At 35.6% G+C, this 22076-nt stretch overlaps 3 protein-coding genes across 9 annotated transcripts in view; 1 reads left to right on the top strand and 2 right to left on the bottom strand.

Moving 5' to 3' along the window:
• The window catches only part of LOC145740505 (cationic amino acid transporter 4), a 29594-nt gene extending 12621 nt beyond the window's left edge, over window positions 1–16973 (bottom strand). For 2 of the 3 annotated variants that reach the window (XM_081996119.1, XM_081996121.1), the window contains exon 1: window positions 10635–10770. The gene's annotated coding sequence lies outside the window, so the exon portion shown is untranslated. Of the gene's footprint in view, window positions 1–10634; window positions 10771–16295 lie in introns of those variants that run through there. The other variant, XM_081996120.1, reaches the window with a different exon arrangement.
• Window positions 1–22076, top strand: part of LOC145740502 (potassium voltage-gated channel protein Shaw-like) — a 34889-nt gene that overhangs the window by 3499 nt on the left and 9314 nt on the right. For 2 of the 5 annotated variants that reach the window (XM_081996112.1, XM_081996109.1), the window contains exons 2-4: window positions 12618–12844; window positions 20229–20361; window positions 21835–22044. In XM_081996112.1, the coding sequence (XP_081852238.1) occupies window positions 12651–12844; window positions 20229–20361; window positions 21835–22044 (537 nt within the window). In that variant the 5' untranslated portion in view covers window positions 12618–12650. Of the gene's footprint in view, window positions 1–11288; window positions 11432–11482; window positions 11556–12617; window positions 12845–20228; window positions 20362–21834; window positions 22045–22076 lie in introns of those variants that run through there. The other 3 variants (XM_081996110.1, XM_081996111.1, XM_081996114.1) reach the window with 3 other exon arrangements.
• On the bottom strand, window positions 1201–10841 carry LOC145740506 (uncharacterized). Its single transcript, XM_081996122.1, has 3 exons — window positions 10631–10841; window positions 2541–2603; window positions 1201–2384 (listed from the first exon to the last, which is right to left on the bottom strand). Exons 1-3 carry the CDS (start codon window positions 10839–10841, stop codon window positions 2329–2331), a joined length of 330 nt encoding a protein of 109 aa, XP_081852248.1. The 3' UTR covers window positions 1201–2328.

Genomic DNA, 22076 nt, shown 5'->3' with positions numbered 1-22076 from the left:
TCGTAATGGATATCAGAAATCAAATTGATCGTAATTACTCGGTAAACTAATCCATTTAGGGCCATTGTTGGAAATTATAGATTTGCTGTAACTCAAAAAGGTTTATAATTAGGGATAAGTGCAACTCAAATGGTGCATTTTAGAGGGTTAAGTTAATAGAAACAAAAAGTTATTTTTCTTAAATTTCGACTATTCAAACTCGGAAATTAACTAAATTCCGACTTTAAACTCTGAATTTAGTTCAATTCTGACTTTGAACTCGGAATTTAGTTAAATTCCGACTTCGAATTCAGAATTTACATTGTCACATTGCAAAAGCTCTTCAAACCAAATTAGACAAAATTTTTCAGTTTGGCAAACATTCTTCGAAGCAAATTAGTAAAATTTGTTAACTTTGGCAACATTGCTAACACACTTCAAAGAAATTAGTCGGACTTGTCAGTTTGGTTACATTACAAACACTCTTTGATCTTAATTAGTAGAATTTGTCAGTTTGACAACATTGCAACTAATTTCCGAGTTTGAAGTCGGAATTTAGTTAATTTTCGAGTTTGAAGTCGGAATTTAAGAAAAATAACGTCTGTGGCCCTTCTACGCCTTCGTAGAAACCTAATTTCTCAAGTTACTCAATGTGTATCATGTTAGTAGTGGAAAAAATCTTCTCAACAAACTTTTTCTGATTTTGATCAGACAGCCTGAGATTTGTTAATTATCTCTGACAAATTAAGCAATCAGCTCAGAAAATATGAACTATGTGTGGTTAAGTCAATGAATAAATAGAATGTATGATGTAAAAATAGCAGGAAGAAGCAAAAACAGGAACAGAAAAAGAAGAATTTTGCTTAATAAGTTTATTTTACTGTTTACTTTACTTTTTTCTAGATTCTCATGGTCGCACCAACTTTACTTGTAGCAACAGCTTAATAAAGGCTAATAAACAGGATTTTTACAACATTTTTACAAACCAAATGTTGCAACAGTTGGTTAAGTGTTCAGTTAAAGTTTAAAATGTTATTGAAAGAACAACAGGACACATACGTTTATCTTTCAATTCTAAACGGTTTTGCGATTAACTTGACCAGTCAATCCAAACAAGTTTGGTTTTGCCTAAAATCAGTTGATTCTCGCACTATAATTTCAGTTGAAACTTTTGACAATACAGTGCAATTATCTATAGTACGATATTGGATAATATGCTAATGCTTTTTCAGTTTGAGGCCCTTCAAAACTCCATTAAGGACTAAAAGCGAATAAAAAGGGAAATCAGAAAGTACGAGTGTGTTCCACACAATTATTACACGCCAAACCCAAACTAATTAACTTCCAGAAATATGTTCTGGTTAGCAACCTTTCCTGACCCACCGTATAATAAATTAGGGAATTCAAGTTGAAATTAATTTCGGGATCTAGAAATATACGAGTTTGAGGTCGAGAGGGGATGTTCCTGGCCGTGGGATTTGGAAAAAGTGTACGAAACTATAAAAAAAAGGGGATTTTAAAGCAGGTGTGCATGCCAAAGACAGGAAATCGATATTGGAATCCGGCCTGTCGCGTTAATTAAGCGGTAAATTGGACAGTTTTGGTCCAAAGTTGAAACCACCGGACCTAGTTAATCCAACTAGCGGTGGCAACGCTGTACTATTTTGTTTTTTTGGTTGGCGCCACTGGCAATCACTACTGACAACCCCAAAACAAAAAATATATACCCCATTGTTACAGAGTGTAAATCCCCGAGACTATTTCTCACCGCCGGCTTTTATCCAATATATCAACTTGTTGCCGGGCACACAATTCAGTTTTGGGACACTAGAAAAAGTTTCATCGCTTCAATTTCACAAGTATAATGCTGTTAAAGTTTTACAATCTAGAAACTTTCATTAAGTCCCTAAATTTCGGGGCATTAACACTACACCCCAGACCGGAAATTATAAACTTTTTCCAAAAAAACTTCGCAGAATTAAACAGCAAAGTTTTCAATCACCCTGGGAAATTCATTTAAGTTCCACCATCCGGTATATTTATAGCAGAAAAAATTGCACCAGGTATGTTCTCGAGCTTTTGTTTAATAAACAATGGCGGTCGCTGTACGTCATCCTGATTCTGGCCATTTTCTCTTCAATATCGACGTTAATGAATTCCGTTAGAAAATAGGAGTTCGATTGCAGGTGCCAATATTTGGATCAAGGCTCTCTTAACGTTATTTCTAGATTGTTTAAGTTTTACTACTAAAACAATGTGAACCCAAGTCTTAAGCGGTAAAAAATGTATTTTTTAAAAGTATTTTTCCTAAACTATAGTATGTTACGTGCAAAACAAGTTTTCTTCATCTCATGCTATTGGCATCACTCTAACGGCCATATGGACGTCGTTTTGAAGATTTAGATCTGCAACGTGATAAAGTTACGAAAATATAACATTTTGACATTTAATTGCAAAGTTGAATGGTGATTTTAACAATTCCGATTTTTGGCGCGCAAAGTTTCCAATCGGAACAAGTTACAAACCGATCGGGACGACTCATTAAAAGTTAACAACTTTACCGAATGTCGACGGTTCGATCCGATATTGGCTGGCGGATATTATGGTCCTTAATACCTCCCGGTCTTCTAAAATTAAAACAATTTAATTGGACCGAACTAATTAACGGTTGGAAATTGAAAAAGTTTTGTCCCGAAATTCAAACCGCAATAATGAGAGCACCCCTTAACATTGAATATAGTTTCACCATCTTAGACATTAATAAATGAAAAACAGTAAAAATAAAACTTTTTCTACTCAAATTACGAGATTACATTGTTTGCCGCCATTAAATACGTGGGTAAATCCTCTCCTCTCTGAGCAGTAGGGATGTTTACTGAACTATTGTTTACGAAACAAACGGGGCTAAAATAACTCTTGACCCCACGCATGAATTTAGCCCTACGTAAGCAACGCCATTTTCGAGGTCCTAATTAATGGAAACAAGCCTTCGGCAAATATCCATTCTGTCAAAGGGTTTCCATTTCTCGACTTTTTCATCCCAGTTTGGATTGGATTAGTCCGGACTTTCCACTCGGAAAGTAGAGTTGTAAAAGCGCAATCAACCAGTGTATTTGATTTTATTAAGCGATCGTAAACGTTTTCTTTGATGACGTATAAAACGGTTTACGGTGCTTTGACTAAAGCGCCCCCCATAAAAATTGAACTAAAATTACGGAAAAAGTTAGTATAGAAAAGAGAGGTAAAAAGCAAAAGTTAATTTTTGCTGATCGGACAAGTTTTTACGTGGCCGCGCAATCAATCACGTAAATTCCGTGAATAACGAGGTTTACCGCTTTAATTCCAGACGTTTTTGTCAAACAATCCATCAAAATGTCTGGATTATTTTTGCGGTAGGTTTCGCAGAGGAGACTAATTTTAAATAAACCCCCTAGAGTGAGCTGAAAATATTCTCGATTTAGGCAACCAGCAATTAATTTAACTGGGCTATAATTGGATCGTCTGTCATGGAGTCGTCAGTTTACTGTTTATTATAATCGAGAAAAATACATTCTTGATTACAATAACAACATGAAATAATAATCATTATTATTATTATTATTCTAATATGTACTTTAATTTCTAATGTTTTCTTTTCCATTTTAACGTCTTCTGGAACTAGAAAATTGTGTTTTTTGCTGTATATTTATAGTTCTTTTCATTTTGGCATTAATGTTTTGAATGTAATGGAAAGGGAAGCAAACGTCAAATTTAAAAACATTCACATTGTTAGGTCATCGTATTTTTAAATTTTAATTCAGCTTACTATGAATTGTTTTTAACGTGCCAGAGGTCTCTGGCAGCCATTTTGAATTGCCAAAGTCCTCTGAAACCTTCTTAAGCTTACTAAACTGTTTTTAACGTGCCAGAGGCCTCTGGCAGCCATTTTGAATTGCCAGAGGCCTCTGAAACCTTCTTAAGCTAACTAAACTGTTTTTAACGCGCCGGAGGCCTCTGGCAGCCATTTTGTATTGCCAGAGGCCTCTGAAACCTTCTTAAGCTAACTAAACTGTTTTTAACGCGCCGGAGGCCTCTGGCAGCCATTTTGTATTGCCAGAGGCCTCTGAAACCTTCTTAAGCTTACTATGAATTGTTTTTAACATGCCAGAGGCCTCTGGCAGCCATTTTGAATTGCCAGAGGCCTCTGAAACCTTCTTAAGCTTACTAAAACTGTTTTTAACATGCCAGAGGCCTCTGGCAGCCATTTTGTATTGCCAGAGGCCTCTGAAACCTTCTTAAGCTTACTATGAATTGTTTTTAACGTGTCAGAGGCCTCTGGCAGCCATTTTGAATTGCCAGAGTCCTCTGAAACCTTCTTAAGCTTACTAAAACTGTTTTTAACGTGCCAGAGGCCTCTGAAACCTTCTTAAGCTTACTATGAATTGTTTTTAACGTGCCAGAGGCCTCTGAAACCTTCTTAAGCTTACTATGAATTGTTTTTAACGTGCCAGAGGTCTCTGGCAGCCATTTTGAATTGCCAGAGGCCTCTGAAACCTTCTTAAGCTTACTAAAACTGTTTTTAACATGCCAGAGGCCTCTGGCAGCCATTTTGTATTGCCAGAGGCCTCTGAAACCTTCTTAAGCTTACTATGAATTGTTTTTAACGTGTCAGAGGCCTCTGGCAGCCATTTTGAATTGCCAGAGGCCTCTGAAACCTTCTTAAGCTTACTATGAATTGTTTTTAACGTGCCAGAGGTCTCTGGCAGTCATTTTGAATTGCCAGAGTCCTCTGAAACCTTCTTAAGCTTACTAAAACTGTTTTTAACGTGCCAGAGGCCTCTGAAACCTTCTTAAGCTTACTATGAATTGTTTTTAACGTGCCAGAGGCCTCTGGCAGCCATTTTGAATTGCCAGAGGCCTCTGAAACCTTCTTAAGCTTACTAAAACTGTTTTTAACGTGCCAGAGGCCTCTGGCAGCCATTTTGAATTGCCAGAGGCCTCTGAAACCTTCTTAAGCTTACTATGAATTGTTTTTAACGTGCCAGAGGCCTCTGGCAGCCATTTTGAATTGCCAGTTATTGAACATTTTCACAAAACACTCAATTAAATTTTAATATAAAACTTCATCGATTTAAACATAGAAGCACAAACTGAACGAAATTTTCAAGCGTTATCACGTGCCTTGTATTTCATATAAATAATGCGGTCACGTGAATAATGTTACTTTTACGTGAATTAGAGAAAAGAAGAGGTCAAGTCAGTCAATAACTCAAAATCAATAAATAGTCAATTAACCTTACGTTTTAAGTAATAAGCGATTAATTTTCTAGTTTAATGAGGATATTCAACAAAAAAACATATTTTATCTTAATCATCTGTCAGTTATCCAGCGCGTCAAAAAGACAGATGTCAAATCAACATCAAACAGTGTTGCCTCTGTTCGTTCCAATTAACGATCGTAATTGAAAAATGACTAGATTCAGCCGTTACAAAAGGGCATATCGATCTATCCGACAAGCGTTGAATAATGTACCTTTATTACAGTGCGCCCCGTTGACGTCAAACGTGTCATAGTTATGAAAATTGAATCGCATCGGCCCGAGGCTCTTTTAGTTGCGCGTTGCAAATTAACAAAGTTACCGGCGCCATTATCGACTTTTTTTGGTTGGTGGTGCTGGGTGAAAGCCACACAGTTACCAACCCGAACGAACAAAAAAGTTACCCAGATTGGTTTGTGATTAATTTAGCACCCTGTCTACACTGCGGTGCAGCCCCGGCTCTATTCGCTAAAGTCTCGGTTTGCTTTCTAGAGTGGCACTTTAAAAATAGAGGCAAGCAAGATTTCGAATTCCTGGCCTTATAAAATATTTAGGTTTCAATTTCTCACTCTAGACACCGGGATACGGTCTTACTGGCAAGGTTTACCCAACGTACGGATTTGAACTAAGTGGCGGAAAACACCACTAAAGCATTAATTAAGAAAACTTTCTACTCATCCACCCTTTGTACTTATCCTTGTCAACTCTCTTAACGCAACAACTTTCTCCGAAACAGCCTCGAGTTCATCGAATATGCATGGAATAATCTCCCACTTAATCCAGAATTTAATTACTATTGCAGCCGGATATATGCCACTATAAATTTTGTTGACGTTCCCCGTCCATTACAATACGAAAACATGTTCATTTGCTGCAGCAAATGTCAACAACGTCAACGTCAACAAACGTCATTATAGCTTAATGAGCTATGGCAACAAATAAGCCTCTGGAAACTATAATTTAATGGCGGCGGTAGTTGTTATTTTTTATTCGTAAACAAATGCAGAATGTTATTATTTATTAAGATTGATAATAAAAACTGGTGACTAGAGTATTCAAAGAATATCGTTGTTAACTTTGTTTTATCATTCATTTTAGTTTTTATGACAGAACAGCGCCAACTCCACTTAAGTCTAGTTTATAAAATAAAATCTAATTTTAGTAATAGTAAAAAACTGAACTTTCTTAAAATCCTAAATTTCTTATGGCTAATATTGACAACCTAGCATTGACAGATGAATATTATCACAAAAATGATAGCTTTCACCTGATTTTTGATTTTCTTTTTCGTTTTAAGTTACAAGCTAACTTGTTAATTAATATTTACTATTTATGTACTGGCACTTGTCAGTCAATATATGTCATATAATAAGCACCATACATTTCTCATTTATAAACACCTTCCATTTTTACAGTTAAGATATAACCACTAATACCAAAATTAAATTTTGTTTTATAAACCAGGCTTAATTTTTATCGAAAATTGTATTTTTGACATTTGACAGTGTGACTTGAGTTTATATTTTAATTTGTCAAACGTGTCAAATTCACAAAAGACATTGATCTGTCATATACGAAAGAGCGCAAAATAGATAATTCTGAAATTCAGCGAATAATCAGAAGTTACTAAAACGTGAGAAACAACAATTTTAATTGGTTTGAAACTGTTGTTGTTGAAGCATTTTTGCGCTGTTCTCGCATAATATGAAACTTAAAGTTGCTAGCAAAGCGTTATATGTATGTATAGTTATTTAATATGAGAAATATTATAACAACTCCCTAAGGCTTGACCTTTCAACTCGTTCGTGAAACTTAATTAAAAACAAACTCGTTTTCCCGACAACTTTTAACGAGCGCTAAAGTATACTTGCTTATTTGGATTTGAGGCAAAACTTATATTCGTATCGCACAAAGTGTGTGTGTATAATTCGTATGTATATTATATGCCAAGACTGCACTGCGTCAAAACTCAAAACAGAGTGAAACAAACCGCCAAGCTTATTAATCACAAGTTTGCGGAACAGGCCAGAGAAACTATCAATTAATTACTAGACTGACTAGACGGAAGGAATTAAAAGCTAAATGGATTGCTCTATTATTTTTCGAAGCAGCGGCTCATAAATCAACCTACTGAACCGGCTTTTTGAGGCTTATTGAGACATTATAGCGAGTTAATCGTGTTCTCGAGCGATAGAAGATATGACACACAGAACGAGCAAATGTGACCTCAGAATAACGTATTTTGACTGTCAAACTCGAACGTCATCGTGAGAGACATTCAGTACTGTCAACTGTCATTTTTGTTATAATTCTCTTCTAGAGAGTTTGCCATTTTATTAGAAAATCTGCTTTTAAGCCAATTATCCAGTTTCCTATCATTTATGAAAAGGCTTTTGCGTTAATACGGTTACAATAGCCGTGTCTAGTGTCGCCAGCTTTCCATTACTACACTTACATATCCTTTCCAGGAAATGACCTTTGCGAATTTCTATGAAAAGCCCCCTGCACTCTCCTTTTAGCTCTCGTGCAGTGCTGAGTGCTGCCTTTCACTCGTTGCTACATTCTTCGATTTTAATTTTCAATTTGTCCGCTAGAGCGCCGACGTTTTTCAGTTTTTCTCTCCCCATTCGAATAATTGATGTCGAAAACCAGGTGGCCGGTCGAGGATTAAAATTTCATCGTTGTTATTGCTTAAACGCCCCAGTAATTCAAGGCACCCAATAACTAACTGGAATTAAAAAATATCGTGCAGCTTTAACGGTTTATTTACACTATTTTGGTGTGACGTTGGAGCGTAAATACGCAAATTTGCGGCCCTTGATTGAAATTTATTCAGCTCAGTTACCGGAACTCGCAATTTTAAAAGTTAATTGTGAGTTACGGCTACTTCGTAACTGTGCGATAATAAATATGACCTAATGCGATGCAACGTTTTCCGTGTAAACCTGACCGATTTGAATGTAAAGGAAACTCCAACAAAAACTGCATTCACGTCATCGATGACGTAAAGTGGTCCATTAATGGGAGCGATGCACGTCATCAGTGAGAATGACGTTTTGAAAATACATTCGTATTGGCTTAGCGATTAGTTGCGACCAGTAGTGCTCTCTTTCTCACACGCGCTTATTAAATGAACGCAATTCTGATACAAACGTGACCTTCTCGATTTTGACGTTTAACGAGTTGTGTGCGTTGTTGCCAGATTGCTAGTTGACCGTTTGCTGTTTTAAAATATGAAATTGAAATAATTTCTTTGATTTTGCTTTTAGAGGCACAAGATAGTTTTAGCAATTTTCAAAAGGATTAGGAAATAAAAGTCAATATTGACTAATATTGTTATTCAAAATTCTCTGTTCAAAAAACTGCGTCAACCTATATAAGAAGTAAATAAATACAGAATGTATGTAAAGTTCGAGTTTTAATGAAAAAACTAAACATCTGGCAACGTGGCGCGTTAAACGTCAATGACGTGATCAACCGATTTATTGCCGACTACTGTACCTAATTTTAAGATTTCAGTGATTACGTTTCTCTCGCATTTTTTTACCGTATAATTTGCAAAGAAGAACAAAAAGTCTACTTAATGTAACTATGAAGCAAATAATAATTCACTTTATAGATTAAGTGGTATTTGGTTTATCGTATTATTGAACAGTATTATTTTTATGTTAACAAAAATTGAGTGGGTTTTCATCAAAAGTGACAGTATGTGTCATCTACAGTTATTCCATTTTAAAGTTCATATTTGTATAAATTGGCCTTCAGTAGTCTAACAAAATCATACAAGTTTCAAGTTTACGTCCTGTCAGCACAATTTAACGAAGGAGAGAGGAGCAAACGCACTTGTAAAGCATCAACTCGATACCCACTGCAATTTGGGATACATTCTATAAAAATAAATAAAAACAAATTTTTAAAAAGGCGCATATTTTTTTTAAAGTTATGAGAAAACTAAAATAGTCCTTAACTAGTTAATAAACGAAATTCCTGATGAAAATTGATTAAATCAACTCAAATACTATGATTTGACTAATAACCTATTTTAGGGAAATGTCTTTCATCTCACAAATGTTGAGAAGTTTGGCGACATGTCAGCGGAAGTGGCAGTGACGCAATAAATGATGACGTCAGATTGAAATTCACATTGACAGTTCGCGGTTGACAGCTTGACTGTTCCAGATTTACGGTGATTTAAAAAGTTTTATATCTATCAAGCCTGACATATTGTAAAGTTCTGTTATTGAGCATTTTTAAATAACTATCTTTGCTTTTTGCTACCGATAGATGAAACAATTGTCTCTAGTATTGCTTTAAAAGGTTAGCAAGGCTCACAAGAGTGAGGTTAAGCTGGTAAAAAGCAGAATATTAACCACTTTTAGAAAAAATAAATCAGTGTCGTTATTATTTTAGTTGAATTGTGCAGGCTGGTGTTGGTAGTGATTCTGGAGTGTGTGTGTTATTTTCTTTTGATGGTAAACCTGCAAAGTAAACTGCAACCATTTGTGAATATTTCAGAGCACGTTTTCATCCATAAAATAGCGAAAAAATTGGAAGTTAATAACTTCACTGACAACGACAGTCCGGTGACAGCAGAAAGTGAAGTTAATCAAGTAAAATCCAAAATGTAAAAAGGCATAACCTCAAACCGTAATTTGGAAACAAGTTAAAAAGAAGTGTGAAATCAAAATAAACCAATGTTTTTAGCACTAATTTTATACATTTATTTCACTCTTAATAATAACCGTTAAAAACTTCGGATAATTTTCTAAAAAGCATTCTATTCATAATATACGAAATCCGCTCCCTTTTTATTTCTTTTTGTTAAACTTTCTGAATATGAAAAATCTAGCGACAAAACCACTCTCAGTCTAATTAACTGTTGGTTCACTTTTTCGGCATTACATGGTCTGGTGTTGTCGTGCAGGAAAAATAACAGCAAAAAATCGGTCCGATATTCGCTCGGACGTGGCGTTAATGCTGCCGAAATTTTCAGGGCTCCGACGCCGTTTCAGCGGAAATAACTCGGATTAGAGGGGCCCTCTTTTTCTATTCGGCCGGTGGCGCTTTTGACGTTTCAGTCTTTAACAATTAGGCCATCCCGGTCGGGTTATAATTAGAAAAGCGTTCGGAGAGTTCACGTGCCGCTTTTTTTTTTGCTGTCAAAGCGATATAAAATGGCGACGTTCGCGGTTGACCTGATCTTTACAAAGTGAGAAAAGCTGGTTTATCTTCAAATTTCATTTGACGTGAAAGCTTTCAAACGTTAGCGCTTAAATAAGATATTAACGCACGAGTTGACCATTTTAAAATCTTATGTTGTTTCAATTTGTATTTTTTTTTTAAAAGTACTTCACTTACCTTACTTAAATGGGCAAAATAGGCCAATACAACATTTTCGGTAACATTGACCGCTTGGTGTTCTCTGGCCCAAGTGGTGAAGTTATTGTTATTGTACGCTCGTTCATACATTTCGCGGGACCTGCCAGGAATCAAATTATTTAGCGTATTTGACGCTATTGCTGCTAAAGCAGGTGGTGTACAACTTATTTTATCACTATCACTCATTTCAGCGATTTAGGTCGCTTTACGGCTTCACTGAAACTTTATTTGACAATACAACAACGCAATTAGTAAATTAGTAGACATCACGATTTTTGACAGATGACACAGTGAAAGCCTAATAAGGTAAACGTAAACATGGAATGTGTATCGTTTTCTAGCCATGTTAACCGATTAATTCGGACTGGTAAATATACATATATAACGGTTACTGAAAAAATATCATTCTCATAGAACAACGAAGATTTGAAGCCAGAAAACCAAAGCAAATGGCCGATAACATTTTTGAAAGCCTATTTTCAAGAACCGCGTTCCGTGTAAATTCGGAACGCGTAACCGTAATCGACAGATGACGCTAGACAGCCATGATACGCCCTCTGTTAGACAACTTTGGAAATAGCTTCGTGTTGTTTTGTTATCGTATTATTCGTATTAGCCGTGTTGTGTCAATCAGTTTTTGTGCCAGTCCGTTTGTTTATATATTTTGAATTTGATCACAAATTTAGCCCTGACACCTTCAAGAAAACTGTATTTCAGAATAAGAACATGAAAGGATTGTATTGTAGAGCCAAGCCTGACAAGCCAATCAAAGCAAAGTAAGTGTGGCATTAATTTCATCTGCTTTTTTCTAAATGCAACGCTTTTAGTCTGGATCAAGTTCTGGACATTATTTTTTTACCTCCAAGGATATGAAATAGCCTTTCTACGCCGGCAGTACAGGTACACAATAGGCTTATTTTAGACCGCTTGAAAAAAAAAAAAAACTACCTATTTAAAATTAAAATGAGAATATAACCTTTTTATTAAAAATATTTCAGGCCAAAAATCCACTATATTTGGTTAGTATACCTATATTCAGCTTGGTAGTCAAGCAATTTTCTGCGTTATATCATATCGCATCATCAAATAAATGAAATTAGAACATTCAGCAGTACATTAAGAGAAAATTCCCACATTTACAGATCTAAACGAAAATAAACTTAGATCCAGTGAAATCAAACTTTCCAGCGTCATCAAATTGCAATTTAAACTATGGTCGAAACACTCAAACCGTCGACGTTTTTAAAGGCGCGGAATGTTGATAGAACATCCCGCGAAACATAAAGAGAAAGCAGTTTGGCATCGTCAAACGCCCGATCAAAACATAAATCAAAGTCTGGATAAAATAAATACGAGCGGTCGAGAAAAATTTCCAGTTTTAGAAGATCAAAGCGGTTTCTGGAAACGTAAGAGTTTTTTCTTGACGAAAATTCATGGATTAATGCGCCAATCAAGTCTTAAAAGCCCGCCAAGCCCTTAGGGAATATCAATGATCCGGACCCTACAAAAGTCGCGGTTATGTACGTTTTCAGTATATCCAGTTTACTCGACAAAATGTTATTCATAAAGCAAAAAAGTCTGGAATATACATATACAAATGTGTTTCTGGCTTTTACTGTCTGTACTTATGTGTATACATATCGAGAGTAATGACTGGAACGTTCTAACATAAATAACTTTCAAAGTGACACTGTTGCTAAGTATAATCCGTGTTGTAAACAATAAAATTACTGACCCATATAGACTAACATCACTTTGAATGCCATTCCCGATAATTAGATGAACCAGCAGGAAATCCAGACCACGTGCGAACTATGATTGGATTAAGCTCCAGCGAGTTTCCAGATTATTCCTTCTTTGTCAGCTAATCGAGGAAGTTGGATGGATTATTTGGGTGCTGAAGGGGGAGAGAGCGGTGATTCAGTTTCCACTTGATTGTTTTAACACTTTTTGTACTTTCAGATTATCATCGGGGAACATACGTGAAATGGTGGCATGGATGGCGAGAATCGGATCATCCTGAATGTGGGGGGGATTCGTTACGAGACTTACAAGGCCACCTTGAAGAAGATCCCGGCCACCAGGCTGTCCAGGCTCACCGAAGCTTTGGCAAACTATGATCCAGTATTGAATGAGTATTTCTTCGATCGTCATCCAGGGGTTTTTGCTCAGATTCTCAACTATTACAGGTAAAGAGATTGTTTTAAATTATGTGTGAACCAAATTGGATCAACAGAGAAAGAATGAAAATTACCAGCAATGTCTGGAATATTATACTAGATTTTCTGACAAAATTATCCGATTAAAAGATGGTATCTGGAATTTTTTGCTCCAAACAAATGAATAATATCAATTTACAATCATATTGTCATCCACAGAAGTAGCTTCTACTACTTTCAAATGTTTTCTAACACTATCAAGTTGATTCTGTCATCTTTTTGTCACTCTCAAATGTCTTTTGACACTTTTATGTGGCTTCTGACATGTTCAAGTGACTTCTGGCAGCTTCAGGTTGATTCTGACACTTTCAACTGGGTTCTGTCACCTTTAAGTGACTTCTGGCTCTTTCACGGGGCTTCTGCCGTTTTGTAAAAGTCTTCTCACATTTTTAGGTGACTTCTGACAGCTTCAAGTATTTTCTCGCACTCGTGTCACTTTTAAGTGGCTTCTGGCGCTTGCAAATAGCTTCTATCTAGTACTTCCAAGTTGGTTTTATCACCTTTAAGTGCCTTCTGGCACCTGTAACTAACTCCTTTGCCTTTAAGTGATTTTTCGCACTTGCAAGTGGCTTCTGTCAACGTTAAGTCGCTTCTGGCACTTAGACTGGTTTCTGCCATCTTTTTCCGTTTCAAGAACGAAGATATCAGAATCACGTTATCCTAACCTAGTCCTGTTTTTATATTTGTGTTTATTTTTGGTGGTTACATTCCAGACATCCAGAAAAAACGCGGGCAATGTAATCTATAGCGGGATAATTAGTTGAATAATAATATACTTTCCAAAACCTTATTCCACTTTAAAAATCACTGTAAAGTACTCGAAATAAGATTTTGTGGAATTCCTGAATAAACCATGTCGGTTTGGTCTACTGACTACAATGGTGTCAAATATTAAGAACATTCATGTAACACGTACAGTTTTTTGTTTATTGTAAAAATTCATTCGTTACACAAAATATGACTTATCATAACTTGTTGCATTTTAATGAATCCGCACAAAATATGAAATAATAATTTGTGGTTGAAATCAATTTGCAATGCGTTCACCAGACTGTGTATCATTTAAGTATTCGTGATACGCTTGGACTTCATAATAGAAATTGATTTTCCCCATTTACCACTTTTTCAACCGTAAAAAGCACAAATTTAAAAACATAATAATTGTTTTTGTCGTTTAAAACAAGCAATTAATTTATACAAAAACGAAAGCGCATTACGGTCAGTTTGCTTTTATATTTGAAGTGCTTTTAAATGGACAAGCACAGTCCCAGAATTTTTTATTTTTGTGGTTTAATAAAATTCCATTAACTCGACGGTAATTCAGTTTTCGTTACGACCGCTCTAGTAATTTAATTGTAAACATTTTTAATATTTTACTAAACCGACTTTTTCGTGGTTTTGCAAGAGCAACAGCGAGGGTTTGTTCAAAGCTGCCACGTTACACGTGCCCGACCAGAAAATTGTAAAACAAACAGCGGCTTTAAAATGTAGAACCTTCTCGTTAACTTGTGGCATTATCCAGGAGGATCAATATTTTAATAGGAAAGTTTAGCCTAGAGATTTCCTTTACAACTTCTTCGGAGCGAGTGTAGAGTGTGAGTTTGCGGTGTTTAACTTTTAAGGATGTAATACGCGGTTTTGCTTACTTTAAGACAGGATTTATTTTCAGGTTATCTTTTTGGTCTAATAATAGTATTATTACGGTGTAAACATACTTAAAACCAATTTTAGATACCTAACCTAACCTAAACTATTTTTTTCTGCTGCCACTCGATTTGAGAAATTAAAAATGAAAATAGTAATGACAGACTATAAACTATCCAGAACACTAAAAAATTAAACATGACACTTTTTCGTATACAAAATTTATGATGTAGGATCATTCAATGCGTAATGATCGCCATATTAATGGCGGGAGCTGCTAATGGCCGACCGACTTTCTGTATTTGTATTCATAAAACCGTCATAAAACTGGAACACAAAATAGCCCGGTTCTGAATAAGTGAACGGCATTAATAACGGTTAAAATCGCATTTTGAGCAAAATTTTTGAGTGGGTTTGGGGTCCTAAAAACCTTAAAGGTGGCGGTGCACGTAATTTTATTCATAAAATTACTCGCCTTGCCGCTTCACCTCTTGGATAATGTTCCATTAATAAAGGATATTTCAATTTCCCGGTTGTGCCTTGAGGATTTATTGAAAATGCAATAGCGATTAGTTTGAAACGCGCCAAGTATTTAAGCCCGCTGCGCAGTTGATTGATGTTCGGACATCTCTAAGCCGAACATACGTAAATTGGACTGATACTTAATTAACTTTCTTAGATAGTTGGGTTTGAGTAAGTAAATTACGTAAATTCAAACAGAACTCCTGAGGCTCCTTCTTGAAATTTTGAATTGAAATTCAACTTTCCATAACAAACCGCTCCGTTTGTATCGTTATTAACTAAAAGGGCTCGTCTAGCTTCAGGGCTTTTCATTTTCTTTAGAGTCTGTTTAATATTATTTTGTTCTTAAAACCAAACAATCAACCTACTTTTATAGTAATTAGATAGCAAGGGCATTATAACAGGACATCAGGGCATAACGCCTTTGACCGAGGGCATTATTTTCTATAATGCCTCTGGTGTCTTAAATTTGGTAATGTTTAATGTCAGACTTTCATGCTCTCATTTGAGGGCATTATGAAAATGACATTATTTCTTAGATAATTGACGGACATTAAGAAAAATAAAGTGATCTAACAATGCACAATGACCTAACATTATAAATAATATGACACTGTCACTTTTTCTGCGGTTTTAAAAATCTTCATTTTCCGAGTACTTCAGATGAAAAGTACTTCCGATCCGAAAAAAACAAAAAATTTGATTTTCTGTTTTTATTTATTTCTAACCTTATTTGAAGAAATATCCCAAATCCGAAGGCACATTTTCAAAAACAATTAAAGAATGCAATTTTGGCAATTTTTTATTTTGCTCCAGGAGGGTTCCAATCCACAGCAAAGGTCATATTTATACCAAAGGACCTAAAATTAGGTGAAATAATTACAAAAGAAGCACTTTAAAATTTTTTTTTTTCAAAAAAATTGAAAGAATGGTGGGGTATTAGGAGTCATTTTTTACTACTTTTTGAATGTAAGTATCTCAGTGATATGAAGAGCTAGAGGGGCCAGTTTCAGCTCATTTTGTAGTATTTTTTATCCTTATTCAAATGGCATTGTGCCAACCAAAGCTTTCCAATTTCTGGATTTGCAGGGAATCTAAAATTTACAGAAAATTATGAAGACAACAGTACCAATCAACTCAGTACCTACTGAGTACTTATCTCGGGACTAAATTGTAATTTAGCAGAAAAATATCAACAAATATTGCTGTTGAATAATTTTTTTTTTCAAATCAAATGAAGAATTGTGGTGCTTACCTATGAAACGATAAGTCTGGACGAAATCGGCTTAGTTACACACTCAAACACCATATTTTGTTTTTATCTTTCGCAATCCACCTAATACACCACAAAACGTAAACAAAAAAAACTATTCGAACCGCGGCGTTGCCATACCCGCTAATAGAAGTTCCTACCATTTTAAATCAACATATTCCTTTTATAGCTGCAGTATAGTGTAACGTAAACACACTTCTATATTAGATTATTCGATGATATTGGTGAAAACTACTTATTTTTATTAATCATATTGTTAAATCACATTTCAAAACATAACATAGACTGCTTCAAAACATGGGTGGTATGATGAGACTTGGCAACGTCGCAAATTGTCGTTCGCTGGTTCTAATCTTGGTTATTACTGTCAACCTTGGGAATCCGGAAACCATCGTGTCCTTCCGTCCATCATCGCATTCTGGCCACGCCTCCGTTTTCCAAGACGCTCGCTTATTTTTAATTTTGTATCCTGGCGCGAGGAGAATAAACTTCACTCGTTTTGTTCCGGTCACTTTGACAGCTAATAACGTCAAAACCAGTCCGATTTCACTAGACTTGATGGTACTCATTTTCGACTAATTTGGGGACGGGGAATCCATTCCAGCTGTCAAAATGACAGTAACTGTCACTCAATTCGAGACACTGGCGATTTATGGAGATATCAAAAAAGTGATTTCACCAATGGATCGGGCGCCCCAAAATTAGTTAAAAACCACCCTTCACTCGTTTTGTTTTGATAAAAAACGCTTGAGATGCATTATTGTTAATCTGTCACTTTGACAGCTAATAACGTCAAAACCAGTCCGATTTCACTAGGCTTGACGGTACTTATTTTTGACTAATTTGGAGACGGGGAATCCATTCCAGCTGTCAAAATAGTAGCTGTCACTTAGTTCGAGATCGGCCAAACGGTGTTATCAATCAACTCGTGTGGGGATATTTTTAGAAAGCTTGAAATGTGCTATGATATTTAGACGTATGGTAAATTTTTTTTCCCGTCGCGGTTACGTCATCATTTGCCTTTCTTGTCTATTACATGCGTTTCTAGCGCGATAGAATTTTGACGTCATCGGTCGCCATTGTTGGCAAATAGTAAACAAAGGAAAGGATGCCTTTTCTAATAAATGAAAGGACATATTTATACCAAAGAACCTTAAATTAGGTAAAATTAGTACAAAAAAAGCACTTATCCAAAATCAACGTGGAGAAATGACAGCTGGAATGCCCAAAACTGTTTTTAAAACTGATCACCAGAGGGAGTATCTCTTATCTTGAAACGCCAATATGTTTGGCTCCAGCTTTTCTGTTTAGGTTAGGTTAGGTTAGGTATGTGTTTACAATGATGTCAGTTTGGCAACATCACAAACACCTGTCAAACCAAATTGATACATTTTGTCAGTCTGACATTACGTACACATTTCGATGCTATACAGGTGTGGTAAATCCAAAACCGACCATAGGAAAACCGCGTAACGGACAGAGAAACGTACATTATTGCAGGCGCGGGACTAAGACAGAAAACGAAAAAAATATCAAGTAGGCCATATTTTCAGCGCGCTGTTGTCAAACGCCAAGTTATTTTGTCGACGGTATTTGAGAGATACTTAGCGTTTGGCAACAGCGCGCTGAAAATATGGCCTACTTGATATTTTTTTCGTTTTCTGTCTTTCTCCCGCGAATGCAATTACCTATGTTTCTCTGTCCGTTACACGGTTTTCCTATGGTCGCTTTTGGATTTACCACACCTGTATATGTTTCTAAGGTTTATTAATTATTTTTTTTTTATTGATTTTATAAAATCACTTTTATATTTCTAATAAAGCGATATGACATCAGGTCGCAACTCTAGCAATTTAAATGCGGAAGAACCTTAAACTGTTATAGCTTTACTCATCAGCTAGCCAAAACTGAACCGTAAACTCGGTCATTTATGCAGTTTAACGATGATTTTCCATGAAAATGCTGCGGTAAATTGTCGTGTAATGGTTTTACAGGCGAGATTGTTGTGGGACACAGATGTGATTTCGACTCAAAATTTTACTCCATCGTTTAAAATAGTTAGCCCGGGGCTGATTGAGGTTCTTTTGTCTTGCGAGAGGTTAAGATGCCGCCCGAGAAATACACCGTAAAGGAAAACGTTTTCTAGGTAAACCGCGTTAAAAATAAAATATTCTCAGAGTTGGATTTATAATATACGTGTATATAGAATTTGTTAAAAACCCTGTTTTAATAAAGAAAATTGTTCCTATACAAATTGAAACAAAATTGTATTTTTTATGCAATGAGAGAATTTTAAAAGAACTCACAAAAAAGACGAAGCTTGAAAGCTAAAAAATTGTCATACAACTTCTAAAAAACACCTAACCTAACCTAAGTATGGTTTTTTTTTTGAAAATATGTTTCTGAGATAATGCTACTGGCAAATTTTCAATTCGAAGGCGACCAAGAACCTTCTATTTTGCCAATTCAATTAGAGATTCAGCTATTTCAAACAAAGATAAGTTTAAAAATTGAGAGCACTAATTTTCTAGTTTTTTTGGCGGCAAAAAATTATGTTATTTTTATTGGCAATACCGGTTTAAATGCATTTTAGGCTTAGTTTAAACGACTTTACTACAGAACTTGTTATTTCATTTTATTAACCAAAGGAGGGAGTCAAAATTTAAATATTTCGGTAAAAGTTGTCTGTATTATCCACATAACCAGTGACGGATTTAGGAAAGTACTAGTGCACATCTTAACTATATTACATTGAAAGTGAGAAGCCAATTTTTCAGTCAAAATGAGTGACAAGTTAGTTAAAAAAACCAGTTTGGTACATCCTGTCAATTTTGCCTTGTTAACTCCTTAATAAGGCTCCTCCTAAATAAGGGAAAAAACACATTAATACAATCCTGTGTAGCATGAAATTTCATACAACTTTCATTGCATACACTTTTTTGTAGTTGTAGGTTTTAAAAAATGCAGTTTGGTGCACCCTGTCACTTTTTGCCTTGTACTCGTACTTCTTTAAAGTCACGTGACTCCTCTTAAAGTAAAAACGGTTACGTAACTATTTTCAATTATCTAATTTATTTTTATTTTATTTTAATTTAATTTAAGTGTCTTTTTTTAACGTCAAAACGGAATCTCAAAGATCACATGACATTTTCTTAACGTTAAAAGAGAATCCTGAAGGACACGTAACCGTTTTTTAGTTTAAGGTTAAGATGTCATCCTTAACATCACGTGACAGTTTTTACGTTTAGACTGATATTTTTAAAGTCACGTGACTCTTTTTAATCATCAAATTGCCACAACGCAGAAAACCTACAGTTGAAACGTGAATTTTATTTTGGAGTAGCGTGAAAAGCAACTTTCCATTGCCAACTGGAAAAATTGCTAAATTAACGGCGTTAAGGTCGATTTTCTTGCTAATATCAGAATTGATGCAGATTTGATTGATCTTCTCGAACAGAGAACCTATTTGTCATTTATTTTTGAGTTTGAGAACAAAAACTCTTATAGAACAATTTCTGCCCCAACAAACAAATACAACATTGAACAAATATGATTTGATTTTTCCAATAAAAAAAACTTTTACAAAATTGAGTGTAGTTGGTTGGTATCTCTGATCTTTCTTTCAATTTCAACCTTCAGATCGTTCCCAGTTCAGAATAAACTAATATAAAAATCATTTACATGACTGAAATTCGATCTCTCAGGATGAGTTTTTAAAGCCGAATACAAATTTGTCCTGAATAAAACTCCCACGTTTACAACGGAAAAAAAAAACCGACTAAATTTTCTCTCTCTTTTTGAAGCCGTTTTACAACCGTTTTCAATGGAATCTCGTTAGCAAAAACTCGAATAGGTTTTCCACTTTTTCTCTCCGTGCAATTACCAAGTTAATCCTTTGTGTATTTTGTTTTGCAGAACTGGAAAGTTGCACTACCCTACTAATGTGTGCGGTCCCCTGTTCGAAGAGGAGCTGGAGTTTTGGGGTTTGGACTCCAACCAGGTGGAACCTTGTTGCTGGAGTACTTACAGCGTTCACAGAGACACCCAAGTGAGTCCCGTTCACCTGTTAAGTGTGATTCTGTTAATATTTATCAAGATATTTGGCAACGTAGCACTGCAAACAAGGGAAAGTAAGTCAACGAGCTCTAAAATCGGATTGTAATTAATTATCAGGTTGAGGAGGTATTAGAAAATACAGGTGCAAGTAAACGTTATTTTCAGGTTTAATTAGTAGGGATTTGCTGACTGATTAATCGAAGCTTGATTAGTTCATTAATCGCGCTAAATAGGACTGGCGTTTTGCCAGTTCCTATTTCCTTTATTATATGCATTTAAACTCATTTGATACTGAAATTACATGTACAGGTGTGGTAAATCCAAAACCGACCATAGGAAAACCGTGTAACTGACAGAGAAACGTAGATAATTGCATGCGCGGGACAAAGACAGAAAACGAAAAAAATATCAAGTAGGCCATATTTTCAGCGCGCTGTTGCCAAAATCCAGCACCGTCGACAAAATTGTGCTGGAAACGGTGCTGGATTTTGGCAACAGCGCGCTGAAAATATGGCCTACTTGATATTTTTTTCGTTTTCTGTCTTTGTCCCGCGCATGCAATTATCTACGTTTCTCTGTCAGTTACACGGTTTTCCTATGGTCGGTTTTGGATTTACCACACCTGTATATCAAATACTAATACATTCAAGGCAGGTATAGCTCATTCATTTTCATCAAGATCATATCAAGAATATTTTTCAATAGATAACATTACATTGTAAAAATGTGGTTATGGGCAATTTTTGACTTGAAAAATTTGCTGAGAGCTTTAAATTACTAACAATAAAGTATTCAGAACCGATAGAAAGATTTTGAATGGTACTGTTATGAAAGTGACTGAATTATTTCTTGTTACCCCATATAGTCTTTAGTATACTGCTGTAAGGGAAAACGTCTTATAAATATTCCCGAATTACCTCGAATCCATAGGAACTACTCTTAACATAACACGGTGTTGCTAGACAAATCAAATATTTGTTAAAAGAGGCCTCTAGGTACCTCAGAAATATTGCCAGATGCCTATACTAGTGACTTAAACCTTTCAAGAATTTTCTAAAATTGCCGAAACATCTATAATCGTTTTAAATTTGACAGAGGCTTATAAAATAATTTTGGTAATTTCAGAGGCTTCTAAATATTACTGAAAATCTCCCAAATATTGCCAGAAGCTTCAACAAATACCTTAAACTTTCCACAAACATTCAGAAAATTGCCAAATCTTTTGAAATTGGATTGTTCAGTTCCAAAAATTCCGATTACATTTGACAATTAACCAACTTATGACCGTATCGTCATTCAGAGAAACCTTCCAGTAATTTGCTTGCCAGGGGTTTTCGAATCATCTTAAAAATTTCAGAAGCTTCTAAATATGACTGAAAACTTATAAACAGTTACTAGAATAATCTATAAAATTCCAAAGGCGTTTACACATCTTTCAAAAACTAACTATTAGTTAATTTTCCAGGCAACATTAGCAATTCTGGATAAGCTGGATATCGACGCGGAAAGACCGAGCGAAGAAGAGGTTGCTCGCATGTTCGGCTACGAAGAAGCTTATCACGCAGGTACCCTAACCAGATGGCAAAAACTAAAACCCAAGATATGGGCTCTGTTCGACGAACCTTACTCCTCCTCATCGGCCAAGGTACCTCCTGTCAATGTGCAGCATCGAAATGTGAATATCCATTTTTTTACTAACTCTTCTAA

The sequence above is a fragment of the Ips typographus genome, linkage group LG1 (genome assembly GCF_016097725.1).
Source record: "Ips typographus isolate SLU linkage group LG1, UJ_Ityp_2.0, whole genome shotgun sequence".
NCBI classification, from domain to species: Eukaryota; Metazoa; Arthropoda; class Insecta; order Coleoptera; family Curculionidae; genus Ips; species Ips typographus.
Note: the sequence above shows the minus strand (reverse complement) of the source record. Positions and strands in the feature narration are given on the sequence as shown.

Excerpts from the sequence above, each read along its gene's own strand:
- LOC145740506 (XM_081996122.1), bottom strand. The coding sequence starts at position 10,841 with ATGAGTGATAGTGATAAAATAAGTTGTACACCACCTGCTTTAGCAGCA. Across the intron at positions 2,604-10,630 it reads TGCCCATTTAAGTAAGGTAA|ACCGGGAGGTATTAAGGACC; the intron begins GTGAAGTACTTT and ends TAATTTTAGAAG. Across the intron at positions 2,385-2,540 it reads GATCGAACCGTCGACATTCG|ATCTAAATCTTCAAAACGAC; the intron begins GTAAAGTTGTTA and ends ATCACGTTGCAG.